The sequence below is a fragment of the Lipophrys pholis genome (assembly GCF_963383615.2).
Source record: "Lipophrys pholis genome assembly, chromosome: 14".
Lineage (NCBI taxonomy): Eukaryota > Metazoa > Chordata > Actinopteri > Blenniiformes > Blenniidae > Lipophrys > Lipophrys pholis.
The window spans coordinates 19,268,132-19,289,270 of record NC_137633.1 but is presented as its reverse complement, the minus strand read 5'-3'; the positions used below and the strand labels follow the sequence as shown (position 1 = coordinate 19,289,270).

The following is a 21,139-nucleotide window of genomic DNA, read 5'->3' as shown; positions in this document are numbered from 1 at the left end:
GAACTGATTCAACGTTGCCTTTCATCCTTGCAGGTATCTCATGGCTGGTTTAAAGTGGATAACTTCAGTTTTGATGAACTGGCCGAGGGAACTGAGAGCGGGTGGCTTCAGTGGAGCAGCTGACTTCCTGTTAGACCAGTGAGTGGTGAAATAGACCCAGAAAAACTAAATGGAATAAATCAGTTATCGTAAAAAAAAAAATTTCTTTTCTTTTTTTAAATCTCTGTTTTCCAGAAATTACCGGGTTTTCAATCAGCGGTTATTGAAGTTATGGCACCAGGAACCTTTACTGAAATCTCTTCCAGGAGCTGCAGGAGACCTGGCAATGGTTTGCAGAGATTAAAAATTATTTATGATCCATTTTTCTTACCACAAAGACAAATATTATTATTTAAAACATTTCTTCCTCTTAGGTTGTCGATTCCTTTCTGTCTCGACTGACCTGAAAGCAGATGAAGATCCAGAGAACATCGTCCTCCTCAATATTCAACTCAGCTGCTATTGCTTCCAATAAGTGATTTTTACTGCATAATTATGTATTGATGCATTTATCCTCTTGCTCAGAAAATCAATTAAAACGATTGCTCTTTCTCCAAACAGAGTGTCTTGAAGGCATCATTCACGCGACAACTTTTCATGTGAAAATGCATTGTTCTTGTTTTAGAAAAGTTTTACATTTAAAGGCAACATTTTAGAAAACAATGAAAATTCCACCTTGGGAGCCGTTTTAATAAAGTTGTCATGTAAACGGACACCCAAAATGCAGCAAAGGTTTCACATTTTCACGTGTAAATGTTGTCACCTGAATGAGACCTAAAACACCCTGACATGCCAAACCTATAGCCAATATTCAAAAGAAGGAAACTTTAAAATGAAAGCATTGGGAAGCTTTACAGATTTTGGAAAGTGTGTTTTATGGTTTTCTCTGACATGTGCAAATATAAAACCCTTGAGTACCCTGTGGCCTCTCTCTAATCTCAGTTTAAGAACCATGACTTTAAGAATTTGCAATAGCTTTAAACTTTAAAAGTGTAGGTGAATGGGTGTCAAACGCATTTTATTTCAAGGCTCAATTTCAGCCTGAGTGGGCCAGACTGGTGAAATAGTGCAATAATAACCTTTAAATTTAAACTCAAAAGTTTTTCTTTGGTGTGGTGCAGGGTATAAGTGATGAAAATGACAATATATTTGCAAAAACCAAACAGTTGATAATGGAAATGACAAAATCTCAACTTAAGTCAAATTTAAATGAAGCCTTCTGATGCAAAAAACTGTGAAATGTCAGCAAAACAATCTGTATGTTTTCTTTGAAATGTTTAAAAGTGGCTTGGTGGTTTTTGATGGTCCAGATTTCAACCGGTTTCGGACCAGTTTTCACCCACGGGCCTTATGTTGTACATCCCTGGTGTCGCTGCTTTGATTTGACCAAGTTCGTTGTAAAGATCAAGAAAACATCAACGGTATTGATGTGTTGTATCTGTCCCATCAGTGGTTAATAAAGGTGTTATTAAATTGATTTTATATGAAACTTCCTCTTGCTTGTTTCCTGTAAATATCTGCACACTTCTTCATGACATACTGTCCTCCATATCTTTGCACTGCGGTGCAGTTCACATCGCTTCCCTTCACTCCAGCCTCTGACGGACTTCAGCCTCATTCAAGTGATCCAAGCGAAGCACAGATATGGTTTTACGTGTGGGTTTATCTCACCTGACACAGATAACAGCAGGCCCGTTGTGTGTCATTGTGTTGTGAACCCCGGGCTGAAGTCCAGCAGTAAGTGGGCAGGGGAGGCTCTTTGAAAAATCCTGCCAATGTGAACTCAGCTCTTCTCAGTCGTGTTTGCTTTCTGCCGATTTTCCATGAGTCAGAGAAGAAAAATACAACGTTTGGGATTTTTCAGGTACAACAATTTCAAACAACCGGCTCCTTCGCGCAAATGATTTGGATTTCATGTGGACAGTTTCATTTAACTAATTCAGTATTGTTCACATTAGAGGAAAACAAAGGCTTATAATGAAGTGTTGGGCGTGTTGGATGCCTGCAGCAGCGTTTCTGCTGCTCAGCGTGATGGGATTTGACTCAGAACACCTCCAAGCGGAGAACCTCAGTCTCCTTCCTCCAGATGAACATCACTTGGTCCTGAACCGAGGAATGAAAGGTATTTCAAAAACTCTTACTTTCAGTATGACTCTTCATGTAAGCTGGTGTTTATTTTCATGAAATAAATACATTTTGCTAACAGTTTTCCTAAGAATCAGCGCATAACCACAGCCATGTGATTATGCGCCAATGCTTTTGAATCCTCAGCTGACATCTTCTCAGATGGTTGGCTTCGATCAATATTGCAAATGTGGTTCAAATTCCAACTGTTGAGTGATTCACTGATGATAAGTGTTGTCATGTGAGATCATGCGTGTGTGTATTGATAAGACAAACTGTTGTAACAGTGGGTCAATTACAATGTTTAAGCACAAAAACATTGAGAAACTGAAGCGTTGCAGTGCTGTCAGTGCGATAACTGGTAGACACTATATCTGTGCAGCAATGATCTGCAATTATCTTTAGAAACAGTTGTACATTTTGATTGCTTAAAGTGCTGTTATATTATATTCAGTTTACAAGTACAAAATGACAAGTACAAAACCTGTAGTGTTCGTTACTTTAACAACATTGAATGTTTTATTGAATTAATGATAGCAAAGATTAGATATACCTGGATAAATAATATACATGCTTAAAGCTCCCAGACATTATGGAAGCATTTGTCTATTTTAGACGCTATTTCCCCTGAGATTATCTATCTATCTATCTATCTATCTATCTATCTATCTATCTATCTATCTATCTATCTATCTATCTATCTATCTATCTATCTATCTATCTATCTATCTATCTATCTATCTATCTATCTATCTATCTATCTATCGATCTATCTATCTATCTATCTATCTATCTATAAAAAAGAAAAGAAAAGAAAACGTGTACCTAGACAGTTGCATAAAATATGGCTTTATTGAAGCAATGTTCAGTTAGAGCTGAATGAATCTTTTGCGGTAAAAAAAAACCCAAATGAAGGTTTGGAAATGTAAACTGATTTGGCACCAAACCACCAAACACCCCGATATGGAGAGTCAACCTACTGAGTCTATCCTCAGGGAAAAGGAACCCATCGTTACAGAATACAACATAGAGACTGTATTTCACATCGTGTGTTATGAGGTTCCTTCAACTATTGTTTGTAATTTTGCGGGCTGTGTTGGGAGGTCGCCTGAATTTACAAACTTAAAAATTTGGGTCCCTCAAGAAATAAGTTTGGGAATCACTGCTCTAGATGGTGCAAATTGTACTTAAGCATGAGAACTTATATAGTTGATCAAAATAAATAATCTATAACTGTTAATTGGTGACTTTCATTTGTTTCTGTGCCCCACAGTGCCGCCCAGAGACTGCTATGAAATGTTGATGGCTTCTTCAGGTCAAGCCAGAGACGGGGTCTACCTGATCCAACCTGCGGACTCTCCCATTGTGGCCTTCTGCGCCATGCAGGAGGGCGGCTGGACTGTGGTGCAGCACATCACCGTCAACAGCAGTGTGAACTTCGACTGCACCTGGGATGAGTACAAGAACGGCTTTGGACGTGTCACCGGGGACCACTGGCTGGGGAATGAATACCTCCATCAGCTCACCCACGGCGCCGCTCGCTATAAACTGGGAATAAAGCTGGTGGACCAGGACGCCGTCACAAAGACGGGGGAGTATGACCCCTTCCTGGTTGAGGGTGAAGCGTCGGCGTACAGACTGAGGCTGGGCTTGTTTCAGGGCACGGCTGTGGACGCTCTCACCCTGGACACCGAGAACTACCTGCATGACAACCAGAGATTCACCACGAAGGACAGAGATAACGACAACTACTTCAAAAACTGTGCCAGACTGGAGTTTCAAGGGGTTCCAGGAGGGGGGTGGTGGTACGACGCCTGCGCCGGCGCCAATCTGAACCGCAGGAATGTGATCTACTGGCAGAAGGACTGCAACAAGGAGCGGCTGTGCAAGTATGCGTGGATGATGGTGAGACCTTCAGACACAGTGAAGCTGATCCACAGTCGGGACTGCATTAAGGACGAGCTATGAGGAGAGTTACATCAACATGCCGGACATCCAGTTCAACACAGTTTATTCAAAAATGCATGAACATGATCACAACATACTGAACCAAAAAGACTTCTTCATAAAGTTTGAATCACAGTATAAAATTGTATTTTTAGCTCAAGTTTTTGTGTCCATCGTACATCATGTCTATATAATTCAAGCAAAGCATTTATTTATTTTTTTTTTCAAATTCCCCAATTGCAATTGCAGACATCTGGTCCATCACGGTTAAAAAAAATAAAGTTTCATGACAGTATAGCTTATGACACATAACAATAAGAGTAGCTTTGCCTGTCAAACTCCATCCAATGCTTACAGAGGGAAACATTACACAAACACAATTTTCAACAGTACTTTACAAGGTCGTGAGAAGTACGGTGATGATATGCTGACTCAGCTAAAGTAATTCATTTAAGCAAACGAGAAAGAAAAAAATCCTGAGGATAAAAAACAGTTTACAAACGACATGCATTGTAAACCGTCCACTCCACATCCGATGTAAACACTTACATTGCGAGCAAATCAGTTTTTAGAAATGAAGGGATTGAAAGTTTCCTGTTTGCTTTGATTCAGGGTGATTTGTTTTGATTACGATAGCTGTATTTTTAACTTTGAAACACAGAGGATGTGTAAGCGGAAACACTGAAGCCGAGTATGACGATGGCACACGTGAAAAGGCTTTTGATTATTTTCAAGTTACAATCTTGACTTAGCGAGCAGACTCTGGCATTGGTACAACACGGATTAGCCCTTTAAAATACATGCGCAGTTCCACACTGTGCCTCATCAATATAAACACGATACCTAACGAATCCAACAGATCTGGTTGTGATCGGGTATAACAGCATCAACTCCAAGGGGACACTGACAATATTCAACTTGTATGCAGAGTGAAGTATTCAATTGGCATCTTGAATTTAAAACATTTGAATGCAAAACAATGTTGGTTAAAGGTGCTGTATGTGAAGTTGAGTAATGCCACTTTTGCGCATTAGGTGGCAGTAGTGAGCCAATGTCGTATGAGTTTTGTTTTCAGCCTGTCTCGGAATTTGCAAAGAGGCCTAGACGCTGATTTGCTTCTGAAAACAGAGTCGATGCTGAATTTGATTCCACGACAGCGTGTTCAAGTGAAAAGGGAAAACTTTCGTCGTCATTTGGTTGTCCATTTAGATGACAATGGTGCTCTGAGACACTAAAAATGCCCATTTTTGAATACGCTCCCACTCTCTCTTCCTGGAAATGGGGGAAAACATTTCTGAAGCACTACTTCTGCGCCTGTCCTCCACAGTCATAGTAAATAGTTTTTGCGCACACGCGCGAGCAGATGGACAATGACCACAATGGGGGCCTCCAGAGTGTTATGACTCCCAGTCCTGATTCTCCGAGGACTTGGTAGTTTGATAGTGGAGAGTCACCGTAATAACAATGCAACTTGTTCATCTGTCCATAAAAATGTCTGCGTACTCCCATTGGTAATTTTTTATCGTGTATTGTTCAGTGTTAAATGTGTGTGTGTGTGTTTTCATTACAAAAGAAAACTACAGCACCCACTAGTGGCCCGACATGAAAGCTAAATCGTTTTTAGCGTTTCTGGCGTGTGAGTGTGAGTGGACATCACTTTTAAAACGTTGCTGTATAAACGTGAAAGTTTTCAGAAGTGAAAACACAAAAACAATGTGTTTTCACTTGGAACATTGTTGTGTAAACGGGGCCTCAGAGACTGGACGGGCTGCGGCTAGCTGGTTAGCTCACCTACTCGTTCTGAAGAGATTAGATTAAAAAAATTGAATAAAAAGACAACATACTGTATCTTTAAATTGCTGAATTAATTTGCAACTATAACTAAAAACCCAAAACAAAGCCTGTGTCTCCTGTCTTATCCCAGAATATTTTAGAACCAATGCACAGTGCCACATAATGCTTTTTCCACATCCAGAGTTTCAGCAGCGATTAACAAACATTACAGCAGGCCTACTGATTATTGACTCTACAAGACTCATCAGCTTCATGAAATAACACATTTATTTTGCTAAAATTCCACTTCATAAAGCCGGGATCATTTGGTAGGAACGTGCTGGGGGCTTCTTCTTTCCAGCCATTTGTCAAACACCGTCTTATAAAAGTAGTTCATGTCAGTTTGGAGCTGACTACAGGGTTTTGACCGTACCAGTAAAGCTTCTCCTCAATCCTTTTCTTCTTCCACTGACAGAGTAAAAGCATGCGAAAGGTCTTCTGAAAGGTCTTGTTGCACAGGGCGTAGCACATGGGATTGACGGTGCTATTGACGTAGCACAGCCAGTAGCCCAGATGCCAGAGCGAGAGGGGAATGCAGTCTGAGCAGAAGGTGGAGATCAGCACCATGATGTTATAGGGCGTCCATGTCAGGATGAAGGCCAGCAGGATGGCACTGAGGGTCTGAGCCGCCTTCCTCTCTTTGATCAGCACCATCCTCTTCCTCTTGGTGATCTGGTTCTTCAGGGTGGCGTCTATAGGCTTGGACGTGGAGGACGTCGACGGGACGCTCATGGACTCAGCCGAGGAGAACGTTGAGGAAGCCATTTTGGTGTCTCCGTTCTTACTCTGGTGCTCGGCCGGAGCGTCTTTGACCACAGGTTTGAACTTGTAGGAGACACACTTGCTGTTCTTCTGGGAGCTGCTTTTGGGCGGGGTCTGGAAGAAGTTGTCCTCGTCAAAGCTGCTGAGCTGCTCGCTCTCACTGGCTACGCCACTCTTCCCAGGCTCACAAGCCGGATTCCTGAAGGAGGTCTGGAAGCCCCCTGGAGACACGGGTCTGTCTTCATCCTCTGACGAGGCGTAGCTGTTGAAGGTGGTCAGCTGACCAGCTTTAGACCACTCGTCGTTGGTGGAAGCTGCCGATTTGGCGGCGTTGCTCCTGCTGGAGGACGACCAGGAGGCCTGGTTCCTGTCCTGTGAAGCTGATCTCAGTTTACAGCTGAAACAGGACCTGATAATGGTCTTCTGAGGCTGATTCGCCCCAGAGTCTGCAGAATAGTTAATCCCCTGGAGCTCCGCTAGATCTTTTGTCCTCTTCTCTGTTTCTTTGTAGATCCGACAGTAGAGAATAGTCATGACTGAGACAGGAATGTAAAAGGCTGCGATCGCTGTCCCAAAGGTTATTACCGGCTCAGAGAAAAACTGGATCTGGCATTGCCTCTCGGGGACAGTCCTCTTTCCAACAAAGTACTGCCAGCAGAGAATAGGAGGAGCCCACAGGATGAGGGACACCAGCCAGGCTAAACCTATCATGACCCCGGCTCGTTTAGGGGTCCGTTTTGCCCTGTAGGTCAGAGGCCGGGTGATGGAGAAGTATCTGTCAAAGCTGATCACCAGCAGGTTCATGACCGAGGCGTTACTGGCCACGTAATCCACCGCCAGCCACAGGTCACAGGCCAGATTACCCAGGGCCCAGTAGCCCATCAGTATATAGGAGGTGTAGAGATTCATGGAGAAGACCCCGATAATGAGGTCCGCGGCGGCCAGGCTCAGAAGGTAGTAATTATTCACAGTCTTCAGTTGACTGTTGACTTTAAAGGAGACCATGACGAGAACGTTGCCCACGATGGTGATGAGGCTGACGATAGCCGACACGGTCGCGATGGTGATCACCTCCCAGAGGCTGTGGGTGACCAGCTGGACGTCCATCGCACTGTTATTCCCTGTGGAGTTCATTATGTTTCCTCCTTCCATGGCTGGCGAGTCTTTATTGGAGTTCGACCATTGTGGGTGGACGTGGAGAACTCCTGGAAATACAGAGAAAGAGAAGTTATTCTTAATATCTGCCACAAGATGGAGACAATTCTGCATGTTTACTCACTAAAAAGGCAGTCTTTCTTCTTTTAAATGTAACATCAATAACTGAATAGGATACCACTGTGAGTCAGACAATGCACACAAAAATGTGCTTGATTTTATTGACATATCTTAAATGAATGTAATTATGTCGTTTCACAAAGAGATCAAGCTTCTGCGAGTTACTTTTTTTTATCCATACAGGCTGTTTAAAGCATTAATCTGTGTCACATATCTAAAATCCAGGCCACTGCATAAATAATATGTATTTATATAAATCAGTGCTGTCATATTAACAGATGGAGCTTATAGTTGCATAAGAGCTATTTAACTGTTATAATATCAAAATGAGGAATGATGCATAACATCTGTGCTTTTCAAGAAAATCAGGGAAATACAATAAAACCAAGGGGATCAAGGCTTTATTAAGGTTGAGGTCATAGAATAAGAAGAATATATTGTTCAGTGACAAGCCTAATGTTTTAGCTCCTCATTTAAAGAAGTGAGTGTGTAAGCAGGAAGTTTATTCCACAGGTGAGGAGCGAAAGAACTAAAAGCTGCTTCATTTTGTTTCTTCTGACTCTGACAGTTACAGTAAAGTTCTTCCCGAGGACCTCGGGGGTCTGGATGTTTCATATTCTATAAGTAAATCTGAGATGTATTTAAGTAAAAGTAATCCTCGTATCACAAGAGGCAGGTTTCCTCTGGGAGCTTCTGGTTGTGCAGCAGGAAGAGAAATCTGCAGGTCAGACAGATGCTTCTTTCCCCAGCATGATATTTTCCTTTTAGTTTTTAAGAAGAAATACATAGAAAGAGAAGAAGAGAAGGTAAAAGTATTTTACTACATCTGAATTCATTGTAAGGACATTCTGTCTCACTTTCTCCAGGTTTTATATGCAGATTTTGATGTCAATGTTTTCGTGTATCCAACTCACGACTGATGCTTTGTGATAATCCTTCCTTATGTGCATTCATTTGACTATTTCATCTTGAATACAGACAAACTCTAAATGTATCTCTCCTGACTGCCCCAAGTGTGTATTCATCCAGACATTTTTCATTAACATATTGTGACTTCTTATACTTTCTGCATGCACTGGTCAATATGGTGGGAAAAGGCCTGAAAAGCTCATCAGTCTTTCTCACACAGAAATTAGAGCCACATCTTAGCTGCAACTATTTTTGGGAGGGAAATATATTGCAGCTGGAATGAATTCATGATGGAGAGTCTCAGAGCCCACTGGACCATGAGGCATCCAGTCTGGCATTGAATTACACACAGAGGAGCCAATCTTGAGAGTAAAGCTTCATATGATATATCCTGGTCATATTGAAGGAAATTGAAGTAAATTAACATCTGTGCACTGTGAGGCTGCCAACATGTTCAGCTGTGAAATCTCTCTAAAGCGTATAAGATATTAGAAACAATTCAGGACCTGTTTCAAGTTTGCTAAAACATCCAAATATCTTCAAATTTGTCGGATGGCAATTAAAACAAAGTTAAGCCTGCAGGGTTGAACTGAACTAGTGGACTAAGCAATTGCTTTATTTGTGTGCAGGTTCAACGGAGCAATGCAATATGTGCACGTTTCTGTGCAAACATCGCTTTTACAGCAGTTAGTTTCACTTCCTTCCAGCTCAACAGTGTTAACATCAGACACGACTGCACATATGGAAGCCCACATCACGCATGGTCTCTTTATTTTCAGGTTAGGGCAATGGAGTGAATGCACATTTGATTCCTCTGTCCTGGACTCTACAATCAGAAATGATCTGAGCCGTGATGTATGTGTTTGAATCGAGTCCGTAAGAAATGGGCTCCGACTTGATGCTCTGTATAGCTGACATGGCATGACAGTACCATGTCTGTGAAGGTTTTTATTATGTTTATGGATGGCTGTGTGTACATGGATAACATGCCTGTTTGTGGAGACGATGCAGTGTTTGGGCATGGGTCTGTAGTATAAAAGTATAAAAAATACCTTTGTTACCATTTTTGGCTGCAAACTGAGCACACGCAATGAAACACTCATATTTGCCCTTTTAACTGTGTCTCGATCCTGCCTAATGTTGAAAGGTTGTTCGACCACTACACTGAAGTATCACATGAAAAATCTAATGGCCAAAAACATGTCATATCTGACAAAGAAAAAGAACTGTAAGCACAGATTATAATGAAAATATAGGAATATTCTTGAAATTATAATTTGTAAAAAGCTTTGGAAAGTGGAAAGTGGAATACTTATAAGAAAAACCTGGTGGCACAACAAACAGGAAGGTAACAAATAAATATGACTCTAATGTGCACATTCAAATAACAACAAATATAAGTAAAAAGTGCAATAGTGTAAATATGTGCTGCTTTGAAATATACAAGAAATAAAACAAATCCTAAAACGAAGCAGGTAAACTGCATTTCTATGAAAGAGCAGGGTTTTAAAAGTAGAAAATATAATAATGAAACAAATATTCTGAATAGAAATTAGAAAAAAATACAAAAAATAAATGGTGAAATCACAGTGAAAAACTAAGTTAAAATATTGTTCTTCAATGACAAGAACAACCCAACAAAACAGATCCCTTCATTACAGCCCAAATCTCTTTGATTCATTCATTTAATGTACATTTCTGGGTTACACTGCAACACTGTGCAATATCGCATAAATATAGTATTTGTCTTGACCTTTTTGTTTGCTGAAATGGAGTCGGATCAGTCTATCCTGTAGAGTTATTGCTAATCACTAACTAAAAATCAGTAACACAACACAATAAATCACTAAAGATTTCACTTTTGCTTGAAATGAAGAGCATTATTTTCTATGAATCCAAATCCAAAAGCCTTTTTTGGCTGTTTTATCATCCAAGCGATCCGATAGATGTCTGCTGGAAAAATAAGACTTGTCTTATTTGGAGAATTTCTCTATATAAAGATGTTTCCACGGTCCACACTGCACTGTGTCACGCAGTAGTTTCAAGGAGGAAAAACTTCCAGATGCATTTTCATTCTTTCTGCAGCGCTGGGTTAGCGGGAGTGCCAGCGGCAGCCCGAGGCCCACACAAATAACATTCCTGGTTCCGCGGGGGTCCTCCTGCGGGGGTCCTCCTGCGGGACTCGGATCGTCTCTCATTCCGTCATAAAGTGGCATTTCTTATCACATCACTCAAATCCAGTCATCGTTACACTGTTCTGCACAGGTCTGCGGGAGACTTCTCCATGTTGGACTCTTCTGCTGCACAATAATGATTCTTTAACAGGTTTTCAGTTTGATATTTTGAAAGAAAACTCTCTATTTTACACAGAGAAGATTTCTATTCATGTTTGGAATTAACTTCACATCTTTTTGGAGTGAAAATTTTAATGTGAATCTAATGCTCCAACGACTAACTGAAGACATGCAGAGGTAATTCTTATCGTCAACTATTACTTCTGATTGTAAAATGCTTGAAAGCTAATTTTCTGATCCCCAAATGAGGACAATTACTTGGATATTAAAGTGGGAAAAGTCCCATTTCCCATCTGGGAGCGTTCACATGACAATATGAAACAGCCAACAATTTTATCTAAATAAAAACAACATAAAATGTACTCTAAAAACTCATTATTGAAACATGGATAAGAGAATGCTGGTAAACTCAGTATAATCTATAGGAGTCTTGTGAAAATACGACTCTTAGCTGTACAGGCTCGGCCAACAAAGTTTGTCTCCTCTTTAACTTATGGATGACAATTCATTTCTATTCCTCATGTCCATATCGAAATCAGCCTCTGAGCTCCACCCAGGTGGAAGAAAGATGTCGGATTGAAGTTCCCCAGAAAAGTGCAAATGATCCCTTTCCCATATCAGTCACTCAAGATCGTAGAATTAAACATAATTCTCATAGATTATCATTCTGATGCCTCGTTTACACAACTACGTTTCAAGTGAAAATGCATCGTTTCAGGGGTATATTGTATTGATTATTGTACATTTCAGGGTGGATTTTTATTGTTTTGGATAGTACACATTTAAGGGGTATATTGTACAGGATATTGCACATTTCAGGAGTATATTGGGACAATATTGTACTACATATTGCACATTTCGGGGGTTTAATGTAAATTTCAGGGGTATGTTGTACTGGATAGTACACATTTATGGGATATATTGTATTGGATATTGCACATTTAAGCAGTATATTGCATATTTCAGGGGTTTATTTTATTGTATTTGGGCATATTGTAGTAAATATTGCATAATATAGGGGCATATTGTACATTTCAGGGGTATGTTGTTGTGGATATTGCACGTTTCCGAGGTATATTATAATTCCAAGGGTATATTGCACGTTTCATGGTTATATCTTACTATATATTGCACATTCCTGGAGTAAATTGTACAGTTCAGGGGTATAGTCTACAAGATATTACACACTTATTGCATATTGTATTGTATTTTCCCATTGCAGGAGAGAAAATTTGGGGATATTTTAGTGGTATATTACACATTTCAGGGGCATATTGTATTGCATTTGCACATTTCAAGAGAACATTGTACATCTCAGGAGTATAGTGTATGGTATTTGCAGATTTCCATTTTTTTTTTACTTCTATTTTCAGATCTTTTCTTGTGGATATTCTCTAATTTCAATTCAATTTTTATTAAATGTTAAGTGATTTATTTTGCATGGATTCTCTATTCTTTATTCTGGGTGATATATGTTTACACTGCAGGAGGGCAAGCGAGACGAAATTCCGATTCCACTGTGTACCTTGTATGTCCAGCAGAACTGACGATAAAGCTCATATTGACTCTGACTTTACAGTCACTGCTGTTATTCTAGTATTATTGAGTACTAACATGTTATGATGCACATATTTCAGTATGTCAATTCGCTGATTTTAAATGTTTTTATTGAGTGAAATGTGGTGGCAGTGATCCAGCAGCAAGACTCAAACGTGAACAAAAATCCAATTTATTCAGGCAGCTATTGAATATTGACCTGCTAATAACTTGTATTTAGAGGATACACACACATACACACAAAACAAACTAGCTCTACCTTATTGACCTGAAGACGTAGAACCAGTCAAGCCTGCTAATAGCTTCTAAATCGAGGCAGGAAGGGTTTTAATGGTACACTCAGAGCGCCGAGCGCGGGGTAAACATGGACCCAGCTTCACTATAAATAGTGGATACGGTTTGTTGTGCCCCGCTTTTGTAGTTTTTATGGCTTGATGTCAAATGTGTGACGCACGAGGAGGAAGAGCTTTGCAACGCTGCCTGTATTTGGGGAAATGGGTGGTTTTAAAAATGCAAGGACACTGGGGTCGTGGACTTCGCGCTTGATGCTTGAAACAGTACATCAGGAAACACAACTGTGCCAAAATACCACGAAAAACAAAAGCCGTTATGTGTGAAATATTTTACCTCTGATAGGCTAAATTGATTTTTTTTCATAGAAATGGGCCATCAGATCATTAAATTACTGTTGACATTAAGAATTTTATTATTCACATCATGTGCAATCCTGTTTCAGGTTGCCTTATGTGAACAATTTTTCTGCTTTTTTACACACAAAGGGAGCGGCACCAGTGATTTCATTATATGTGACAAATAATGACAATAAAGCTACTCAGCTCAATTCAATTCAGTTCAATTAAATATGATCTCTTTTTCTGTATAAATAAAGATAACTTTACCTACAGACTGAACAGAAACAGTCAAATCAATCCCCAAACACAAGACAATGTTTTTTTAATTCAAAATGCAAAACTTTCACTGCAGTTTGGAGGTCTGTTTACACAACACCGTGCTCGGAACTACTGAAAATGCAACTCTTTGAAAACTGTCCAACTCTGTCTCCATAGAAACAAGGGATAACGCAACTTTTTTGAAGACGGTTTGAAAAATGTGGGAAACGGTGCTAATGCACTTGTGCTCAATGGTCATAGTAAATAGCTCCCCTGCACATACGTGAGACGACTGAACAAAAACGACAATGTTTCCTCCAGAGTGTCATGACTCCCATAGATGAGGAGTCAGGGTTTTGACGCCGCACGGGAGGTTTTGTTTTAGGATTGCAAAGGATAAAAACGTCGGCTGTCTGAGTGAAAGTCTGCCGCTCCAAATAGAAGCCCAACCTATCTCATCCTATGTCATTTTCTCAGTTAACCCTGCTTAAGTAGCAGCAGGTCAGAGTTTGTCTTCTCTTATCCCGTGTCAGAGCAGTCCGACCTGCCGACATTGTCTCAGGGAACTTGAAGTGTATATGTGATATTGAAATCAAGATATATTGAAGACAAAATATTCTTTTCTTTTTTTTCTCATCTCGAACATGCTGAAATTGAGATCAACCAGTGATATTTGACCAATAAAACAGTGAATAAGTGACAGTAATAAAATAGAATCATGTCCGAAAAGGAGAGATAGAAGAGAAGTACACCTTATTAAATCCCATCTCCCACCTTCTTCATAAATATATAATACATTTTAGCACTAATATATATATATATATATATATATATATATATATATATATATATATATATATATATATATATATATATATATATATATATATATATATATATATATATATATATATACTATATATTCGTTAAACGTGAAACTTTTTCTGAAACGAAAACCTGTTTCTGCTTGAAACGTGTCAACAGGGTCTCAATCCCTATTAAAAGTGAAGCAGTGGTGACAACTTGGCTGATTGTGAAACTCACCAAATAAACTCACATGCCATAAATTTTTGGGGGGGATTTCTTCTTCAAAGTTTGGCGACATAAAGAGTGATGCATGCTGGGAAAACCCTTTGAGGAAACTCTTGCCACTCTAGTTTCCTTACAAATCGCAACCTTATTACCTGCAGCCCACATCCTGAACGGATCTCCGCCTGCTGAAATATGGCGCCTCCTCAGTATGCATAAGTAATGTCCATTGATCCAGTGATTAACTTTTGAGTGTGAGGACGGCCAGCGTGCTCCGAGCCTCCTCTGACACGTTGAAAGTCGGTGTGTTGCAGGCCCTCTGGCACTCCGCCACACAGCCGATACCCCCACCCCCCCCCACCCACCCACCGGGTCTTGCAGTCATATGCAACCTTTCTTCAAACTCTCCTTTGGACGCTGCACAACTGCTCGGCGCAGCAAGAAACCAAGAAAGGGAATAACACCAGTGTATGTTTATGTGTGCGGCGTTGGTGAGAGTGCGGCCAACAAGAAGAAGGAGAAAGCAGCAGAGGAGGCCAAGGACACCATATGAGGAGGAGAGTACGTATGAAGCGCAAATCAGCCCTGAGCTCCTTGGCAGAAGACTCGGTGCGCTGAAATCGGCCCGCTGACCCGTGGTTGAGATGTGGAAGAGGGCCTTCCATACAGCTCCAATCCCTCAGTGTGTGAGTCATTTGAGGAGCCACAACAAGAGGATCACAAATGTCGACAACATGAAATATGAAATATTCATCAATCCTTGAGTCGGAGGGTTGAAATGCAACAAGAGGCAGAATTCGTGATGGAGGGGGACGTCAACCTGTAACGTCAACACAGAAGCTGTGCAGACGTGGTTCGCTGCATCTCATAACCTTTTCGTATCGTTTGCATATGGAGTTTGCGTATACTCGGTATCGGCAAGTAGCTACAGGTTTGTACTAGTCTTTTTAAAAAGTGGTATAGGTGCATCCATACATGAAATGGTTTGCCTCTTACATGGACTTGAGGTCATTTGCATGTTCTTTCTGTGTGCATAAGTGGATTTTTGTCTCAGTTTTGTTCCCACAGCTCCCACCTCTGAAGACCCTGTATTGCAGATGGATGAATGGGTGATAATAAAAACTAGTAGCCACTATTTTTAAAGATTAGGTGCCCTGCCTATTAATCTGTGACGAGGGACATTTCTGTTTAACCTTTAAAATCTTGAATCAACCATCAGCGATCACTGTAACCTAGAATGTACAGAAAGAACACACATTATTTTGCAAAGGATAACGCTCCCCTTTATTGATATTTTGCCAAAACCCTCCACTCATCAGGGATTTGAAAGCCCGATGAGAAATCAGGAATATGAGATGACAGTTATGATCTGTTTGCGGGTGTGCAGTGGATTTGGCAGCTGCTGAAAGAAATAAAACGGTAACACCCTGCGCCTCCAGGAGCTCCGTTTTATGAGCGACTGCATCGTTTTCTTAAGACTCCATTATACACAACAATCTGACCGAAAACTCATTAGTGTTCTCATGGCATGAAGTTTTATAAAGACAGGCGTGCGTTTGCCTCTGGGCTGTAACAACATCTCTTATCAAAGTCTAAAATAAAAAAAATTAAAAAAGAAGGTATTTCAACAGTATGCTTTAATCTGTGTAAGAAATCATGATGGTAAGACAACAGCAGGCTTACACACAGACACACCGAACTGTGTGTATGTACAATAAAAGCAGAGCAAGTGAGAGCAGATTTCTTTGTCACTTAATAAGATAATAATATCAAAAGTTGTTGAGATCCATAGACAATTATAATCATACCAGTTAGTTTGGTTTAGTTTTTTGGGGAAATATTTTATGATTTTAATTCGCCTGGATTAGATGTACAATAAAATAAAAACGTTTCCCCGCTCCACACATTTGTACTGCAGTGTCCCCCTGAAGCTCTCTGGTGCCCCCTGGAGGGAGAGTAAAACCACTTACTTATTCCCTTCACATGTATTTATTAATGGATGATAGTGTTATTCTATCCCATTTAACTTTAGCTGTGAATTTCATCTTTTTTGTGCTTATTTAACACTAAATAAGTATTTTTAAAATGTATTTTGATTATTATAAAAGCAGCTAAAAATAGAATTCCCTTCCAGATGATGAAGTTCATTCAAGCATATATGTGATGAAATAGGAGAAAATATGTTTATTTGATCAAAGACACAATTTAGAAGTGAATGGCGTCAATGTAAGAAGGGCAAAATACAGTTATAAAATAAAGTTCACTCAAAAATCAAGAGTGTAAAACACCAACAGCCTTTACCAGATTTTTCTTCTGTGCACGTCACGGCATCTTTTACTGTGAAAATACAGAAATATTAAATGAAGAGATAACCCAGTGAAATTAACTACTAATCTTTGAGAGTTTGCTAAATTACAGGATTTTGAGTTGATGTGTTTTGCCTCGTCTGCTACTGAAGTCACTATGAAGACGATATGTATTTGATCTCAGTTAAACCTGCAATGTACAATAATATTTCTCAAGTCTCAAGTGAAAACCCATCATTTTGCGATTTTGTTTCATAACAGTTTTGCGTTTACACAGTTTTGAAAACAATGTCTGCTGTTTACACGGAAACTGCAGAAACTCTGAAAAGTTTCATGTTTCAAGTTTTGGTTTTCATGTCTGGCCACTAGTGGGTGCTGTTGGTTGTTTTTGCAATGGAACCACACACACATACAGGTAGAGAACAATATGCTACAAGCATTAACAATGAGAGGACATGAAGTAATGAAGTCGGATTGTTATTACGATGAGTCTCAACTATAAAACTACCAAGTCACTGGAGAATACAGACTGGAAGTCATGACACTCTGGAGCCAAACATTGTTCTTATTGTCCGTCAACTGAGCATGTGCAGAATAACTAGTTACTATGACCGTGGTGTGCATGTGCAGTAACAGCATTTCAAAAAGTTGTGGTTTTACCTCGTCTCCACGTTTTTAAAAAACTTTAGTTTTTCCATTGTCATGTAAACAGACTCCCAAAACACAAAAAAAAAACGTTTCCGTTTTCACTTGATAACAGTGGTCTTTCTCTTGGCCCTAAATTTACACCCACTCCTACCAGGCTGTGCTACTTATTCATGTCATCATATCTTTTTCATTTTTCTCTTGATTTTTCTGGCCAGAACCACCAGGTGGGACATGATTAGTATTGCCAGTCGATTGAAGCGTTAACATTAATTCATCACACAAGTTTTGTGAATGAATCGCCAGTAATGGCAGTGTTGTCTCTTATTTGTATTTCCTGTAATGGAACCTCATTTATTGCAGTTGAGTAAATCTTTTTACTGTGCATGTTGATATCACAATAACGATGGAATACCAACATTACATCTGATCAGGCTGGAAGGGTTTGGGGTGAACCAGTCCCAAAATGTTGGTGATACATTTTCCCAAAGCATCTTGTGTGAACCGCTGCACCTCTTCTCTATGCGTGCTGTGAGTCCCTGACTGAATCCAGGGGACTGGACGGACTCGTTAAAATCACGCTTCACTGCTTAATCCTTCTGTTTTGTCATTTCCAGTTAATCAAAGGGAGGAGGGCGAGGGAAGGTGAGAGCTGTGCACTTTACCTTTCTTTTATTCTTTTCTTTTTTTTTTTTTTTAATTATTGATCAGTGTCCTGGAGAGGTTTGAAAGAACTCTTTAAATTGAGCTTTAAAAAAAAACATGAATTTAACATGACATCAGATTTTGTTCTGATATTGTGAATGTCGAGGTGTGTGTGTGTGTGTGTGTGTGGGGTGATGAGGAGGGGCAGCGTGTGGAAGAAATATGATTGTGCTATAAAACGAGGTCTTCAAGAGTCTTTACAAAAAAAAAAGTGAAATAAATGAAGGTTATAATCAGACACACAGGAGATATGAGAAAGAAAAATGTGTGATTGCGCGAGATGCTTATTTACCATCTTAACAGATAAAATGTCAAGTAATTTATCAGTAACTATAACTCCAGTGTGACAATGATGGACAGATAAATAGATTCATATTCAAGCTCATGTGTAGCACTTTTATTTATAGTGAGCCTTCTAGAATAACCGAGGCACACACATCCTCTGCTGCGTTCATTAAGGTAAAAGGCTACATTAAAAATACATGCCGAGACCTCTCAGACATGCACTTGTGCACACATGACGCTGTTTCCTTTTAAATCCAGGTCATGCCTTTGTGCATTAATCAAAAAGTGCACTTTCAACGAACCGCAACTGACGACGAGAAGGAAAAATATGAATATACTCACAGAGTTTTCATCAGATCTCCTGTATCAGGGAAGACTGTGTCTCCTGGTGGGAGCAAAGTTCATATTTAATCCCTTTGTTTTGCCTGGGAAGCCTTCGGGTCAAGTGTGCCGCTGAGGAACGGGATCACAACACAGTTGGGGAGAGGATTGTGGTGGATGAGAAATCCTGCTGGCCTGACCCCAGCGTGCCAGAGGGGTCTCGGGTGGAAGTGGGAGCGCTGAGGTGGAGGAGAGAGAGGACGGAGGATGAGAGGAGGACGTTGCACGGCACAGCATCATCATCATCATCAAGTATCCTCAGAGCATCCTCCCCTCAGTCACTCATAAAGAGGATTTCTTTTTTTCTTTTTTTTTAAAGTCCTGATCCAATGAAAGGAGACAGGAGAGAAGTTTTCCTCCGTGTCTGAGCTGAGCTGAGCGGGAAGGAACTGCGCTGCCTCTCAGTCAAGTTGAAGTAAAATGTCACTGAGAGGCAGCCGGATGACAGAGCCAAGTCACCGCTGCTGCCACTCTGCTGCTGCCGCTGCTACCGGAGGAACTCTACTCTGCCTGACAGACACAGATGTAGCTGACGCCAGCAAGCTGGGAGGAGGAGAAATTCCCAAAGGGCTGAATGGTTCATCATGTTTCGGGACAGTGAGCATGCAGCTTAGACCAGTGAGTGTGAGAGGGAGGGAGGACATGATGGGGAGGTGGAGGAGGAGGGGTGGGGGTGGGGGTGGGGGGTCTGGGTTGGAAGGTGTGGGGGTGGGAGGGGATAGTGTGTGTGAAGGTGCCACTGGAGGAGTCGTTTAGTCCAACTACTCAAGTCACGTCCTTTCAAATATAAAGAAAATAGAAAAAACCCCTTTAATTACCTTCAGTGGCTTTTGTGAGGGAAGCGAGGAAAAGATGGTGACTTTGGTTATCACTCCTCCCGGCTCACTGAGGGTTTGAACAGCGGCGAGGCTGAAGCAGCGTGGCTATCGACAAACTCATCTGCAGAACATAAAACACCACTGCTGCCTTTGTGCTCGCATGGGAGAGCACTGACATGGCTGGGACAGATAAGCAGACAACTGAAGTGACAGATGTTTTTTCACTGGGACCTTTGTGTGTGTGTGTGTGTGTGTGTGTGTGTGTGTGTGTGTGTGTGTGTGTGTGTGTGTGTGTGTGTGTGTGTGTGTGTGTGTGTGTGTGTGTGTGTGTGTGTGTGTGTGTGTGTGTGTGTGTGTGTGTGTGTGTGTGTGTGTGTGTGTGTGTGTGTGTGTGTGTGTGTGGTGGGAATTATTTGTTTGGTATTAGGCGCCTGTCCTGGATGGGTGTTAAGTCTTTATGTGTTTCAATCTGGATGACGGCTGCTAATCTGTCCCTCGAGTGCCCATCAAATCACAGAGGAGGTCCACTAATAAAAATCCAGTCAATACCAACGTTTCACTTTCAGCTGCAGAAATAAACTCTTGGTATTTTGACATTAAATGTGTAAAATGGATGAACAGTGTTGGGAATAATAGATGATCAAAGTGCTCCCTTTGTCAATAAGGTCACGTTCATGCATAGCTGGGTGTTTACAAAAAGAGATTTTTCCTCCTCTACGTTTTCAAAAATAACATTGTTCACATCAGGTCGTTGTAAAAATAAATAAAAATTTTACATAAACTCACATAAAAGCCTTGTTGAGTGTCGAACCTATAGGAGGCAGAGCAACAAGAAGCATAAAGCCATGCCAGCCAATCAGAATCCAGAAAAAAACACAGTTCTTTTACCTCCACCCTCCCTTTTCTTTTCTTTCTTTTGTTCCCCATTTTTTTTCTCTTTTTTTCCCTTTTTCCCTTCAAAATTAAATGCGATGCCGTGGAGTTGGACGAGTTGAAAGAGAAAATATCTCAGAATGAAGTCTGCAAGTAAAAGTTGTGGCGCGCCGGCTGAGGAATTTCTTCTGCCCGCAAACAGCAGCGTCTCCGCAGCGTCAGGGATGAATTGATTTGCACTTCATTTATGATCACATTAAAAATAGATACAATCGCAAACAAGTGTTTGTTGTGCATCATTCTATCATCATAAACTTCCATATTCATGAAGGCAAATGCATTGCATTGATGGTGTGTTATTTTGTTCCGTTACTGCTTTTCTGCATTCAACCTTTTAGTAGAATTTGCACAATGTCTCAAAAATGTGTAACTTAGATGTTGAACAAGTTCAACCTCCTTCTTAAAAT

At 40.5% G+C, this 21,139-nt stretch overlaps 3 protein-coding genes across 5 annotated transcripts in view; 2 read left to right on the top strand and 1 right to left on the bottom strand.

The window, feature by feature from the left end:
• LOC308120233 (KATNB1-like protein 1) overlaps positions 1–1,532 on the top strand; it is a 46,596-nt gene extending 45,064 nt beyond the window's left edge. For 2 of the 3 annotated variants that reach the window (XM_080480709.1, XM_080480708.1), the window contains 3 exons: positions 34–138; positions 235–328; positions 414–1,532. In XM_080480709.1, coding sequence (XP_080336835.1) covers positions 34–138; positions 235–328; positions 414–446 — 232 coding nt within the window. In that variant the 3' untranslated portion in view covers positions 447–1,532. The remainder of the gene's footprint in view (positions 1–33; positions 139–234; positions 329–413) is intronic. The other variant, XM_080480710.1, reaches the window with a different exon arrangement.
• A 263-nt stretch (positions 1,533–1,795) lies between these two features.
• On the top strand, positions 1,796–4,420 carry LOC308120235 (fibrinogen-like protein 1-like protein). Its single transcript, XM_080480712.1, has 2 exons — positions 1,796–2,161; positions 3,437–4,420. Exons 1-2 carry the CDS (start codon positions 2,017–2,019, stop codon positions 4,129–4,131), a joined length of 840 nt encoding a protein of 279 aa, XP_080336838.1. The 5' UTR covers positions 1,796–2,016; the 3' UTR covers positions 4,132–4,420.
• chrm5a (cholinergic receptor, muscarinic 5a) lies at positions 4,159–19,577 on the bottom strand. The gene is made up of 2 exons (XM_080480705.1): positions 18,943–19,577; positions 4,159–7,910 (listed from the first exon to the last, which is right to left on the bottom strand). The coding sequence occupies exon 2, from the start codon at positions 7,855–7,857 to the stop codon at positions 6,277–6,279; it is 1,581 nt and encodes a 526-aa protein (XP_080336831.1). The 5' UTR covers positions 7,858–7,910; positions 18,943–19,577; the 3' UTR covers positions 4,159–6,276.
• Between the last annotated feature and the right edge of the window lie 1,562 nt (positions 19,578–21,139).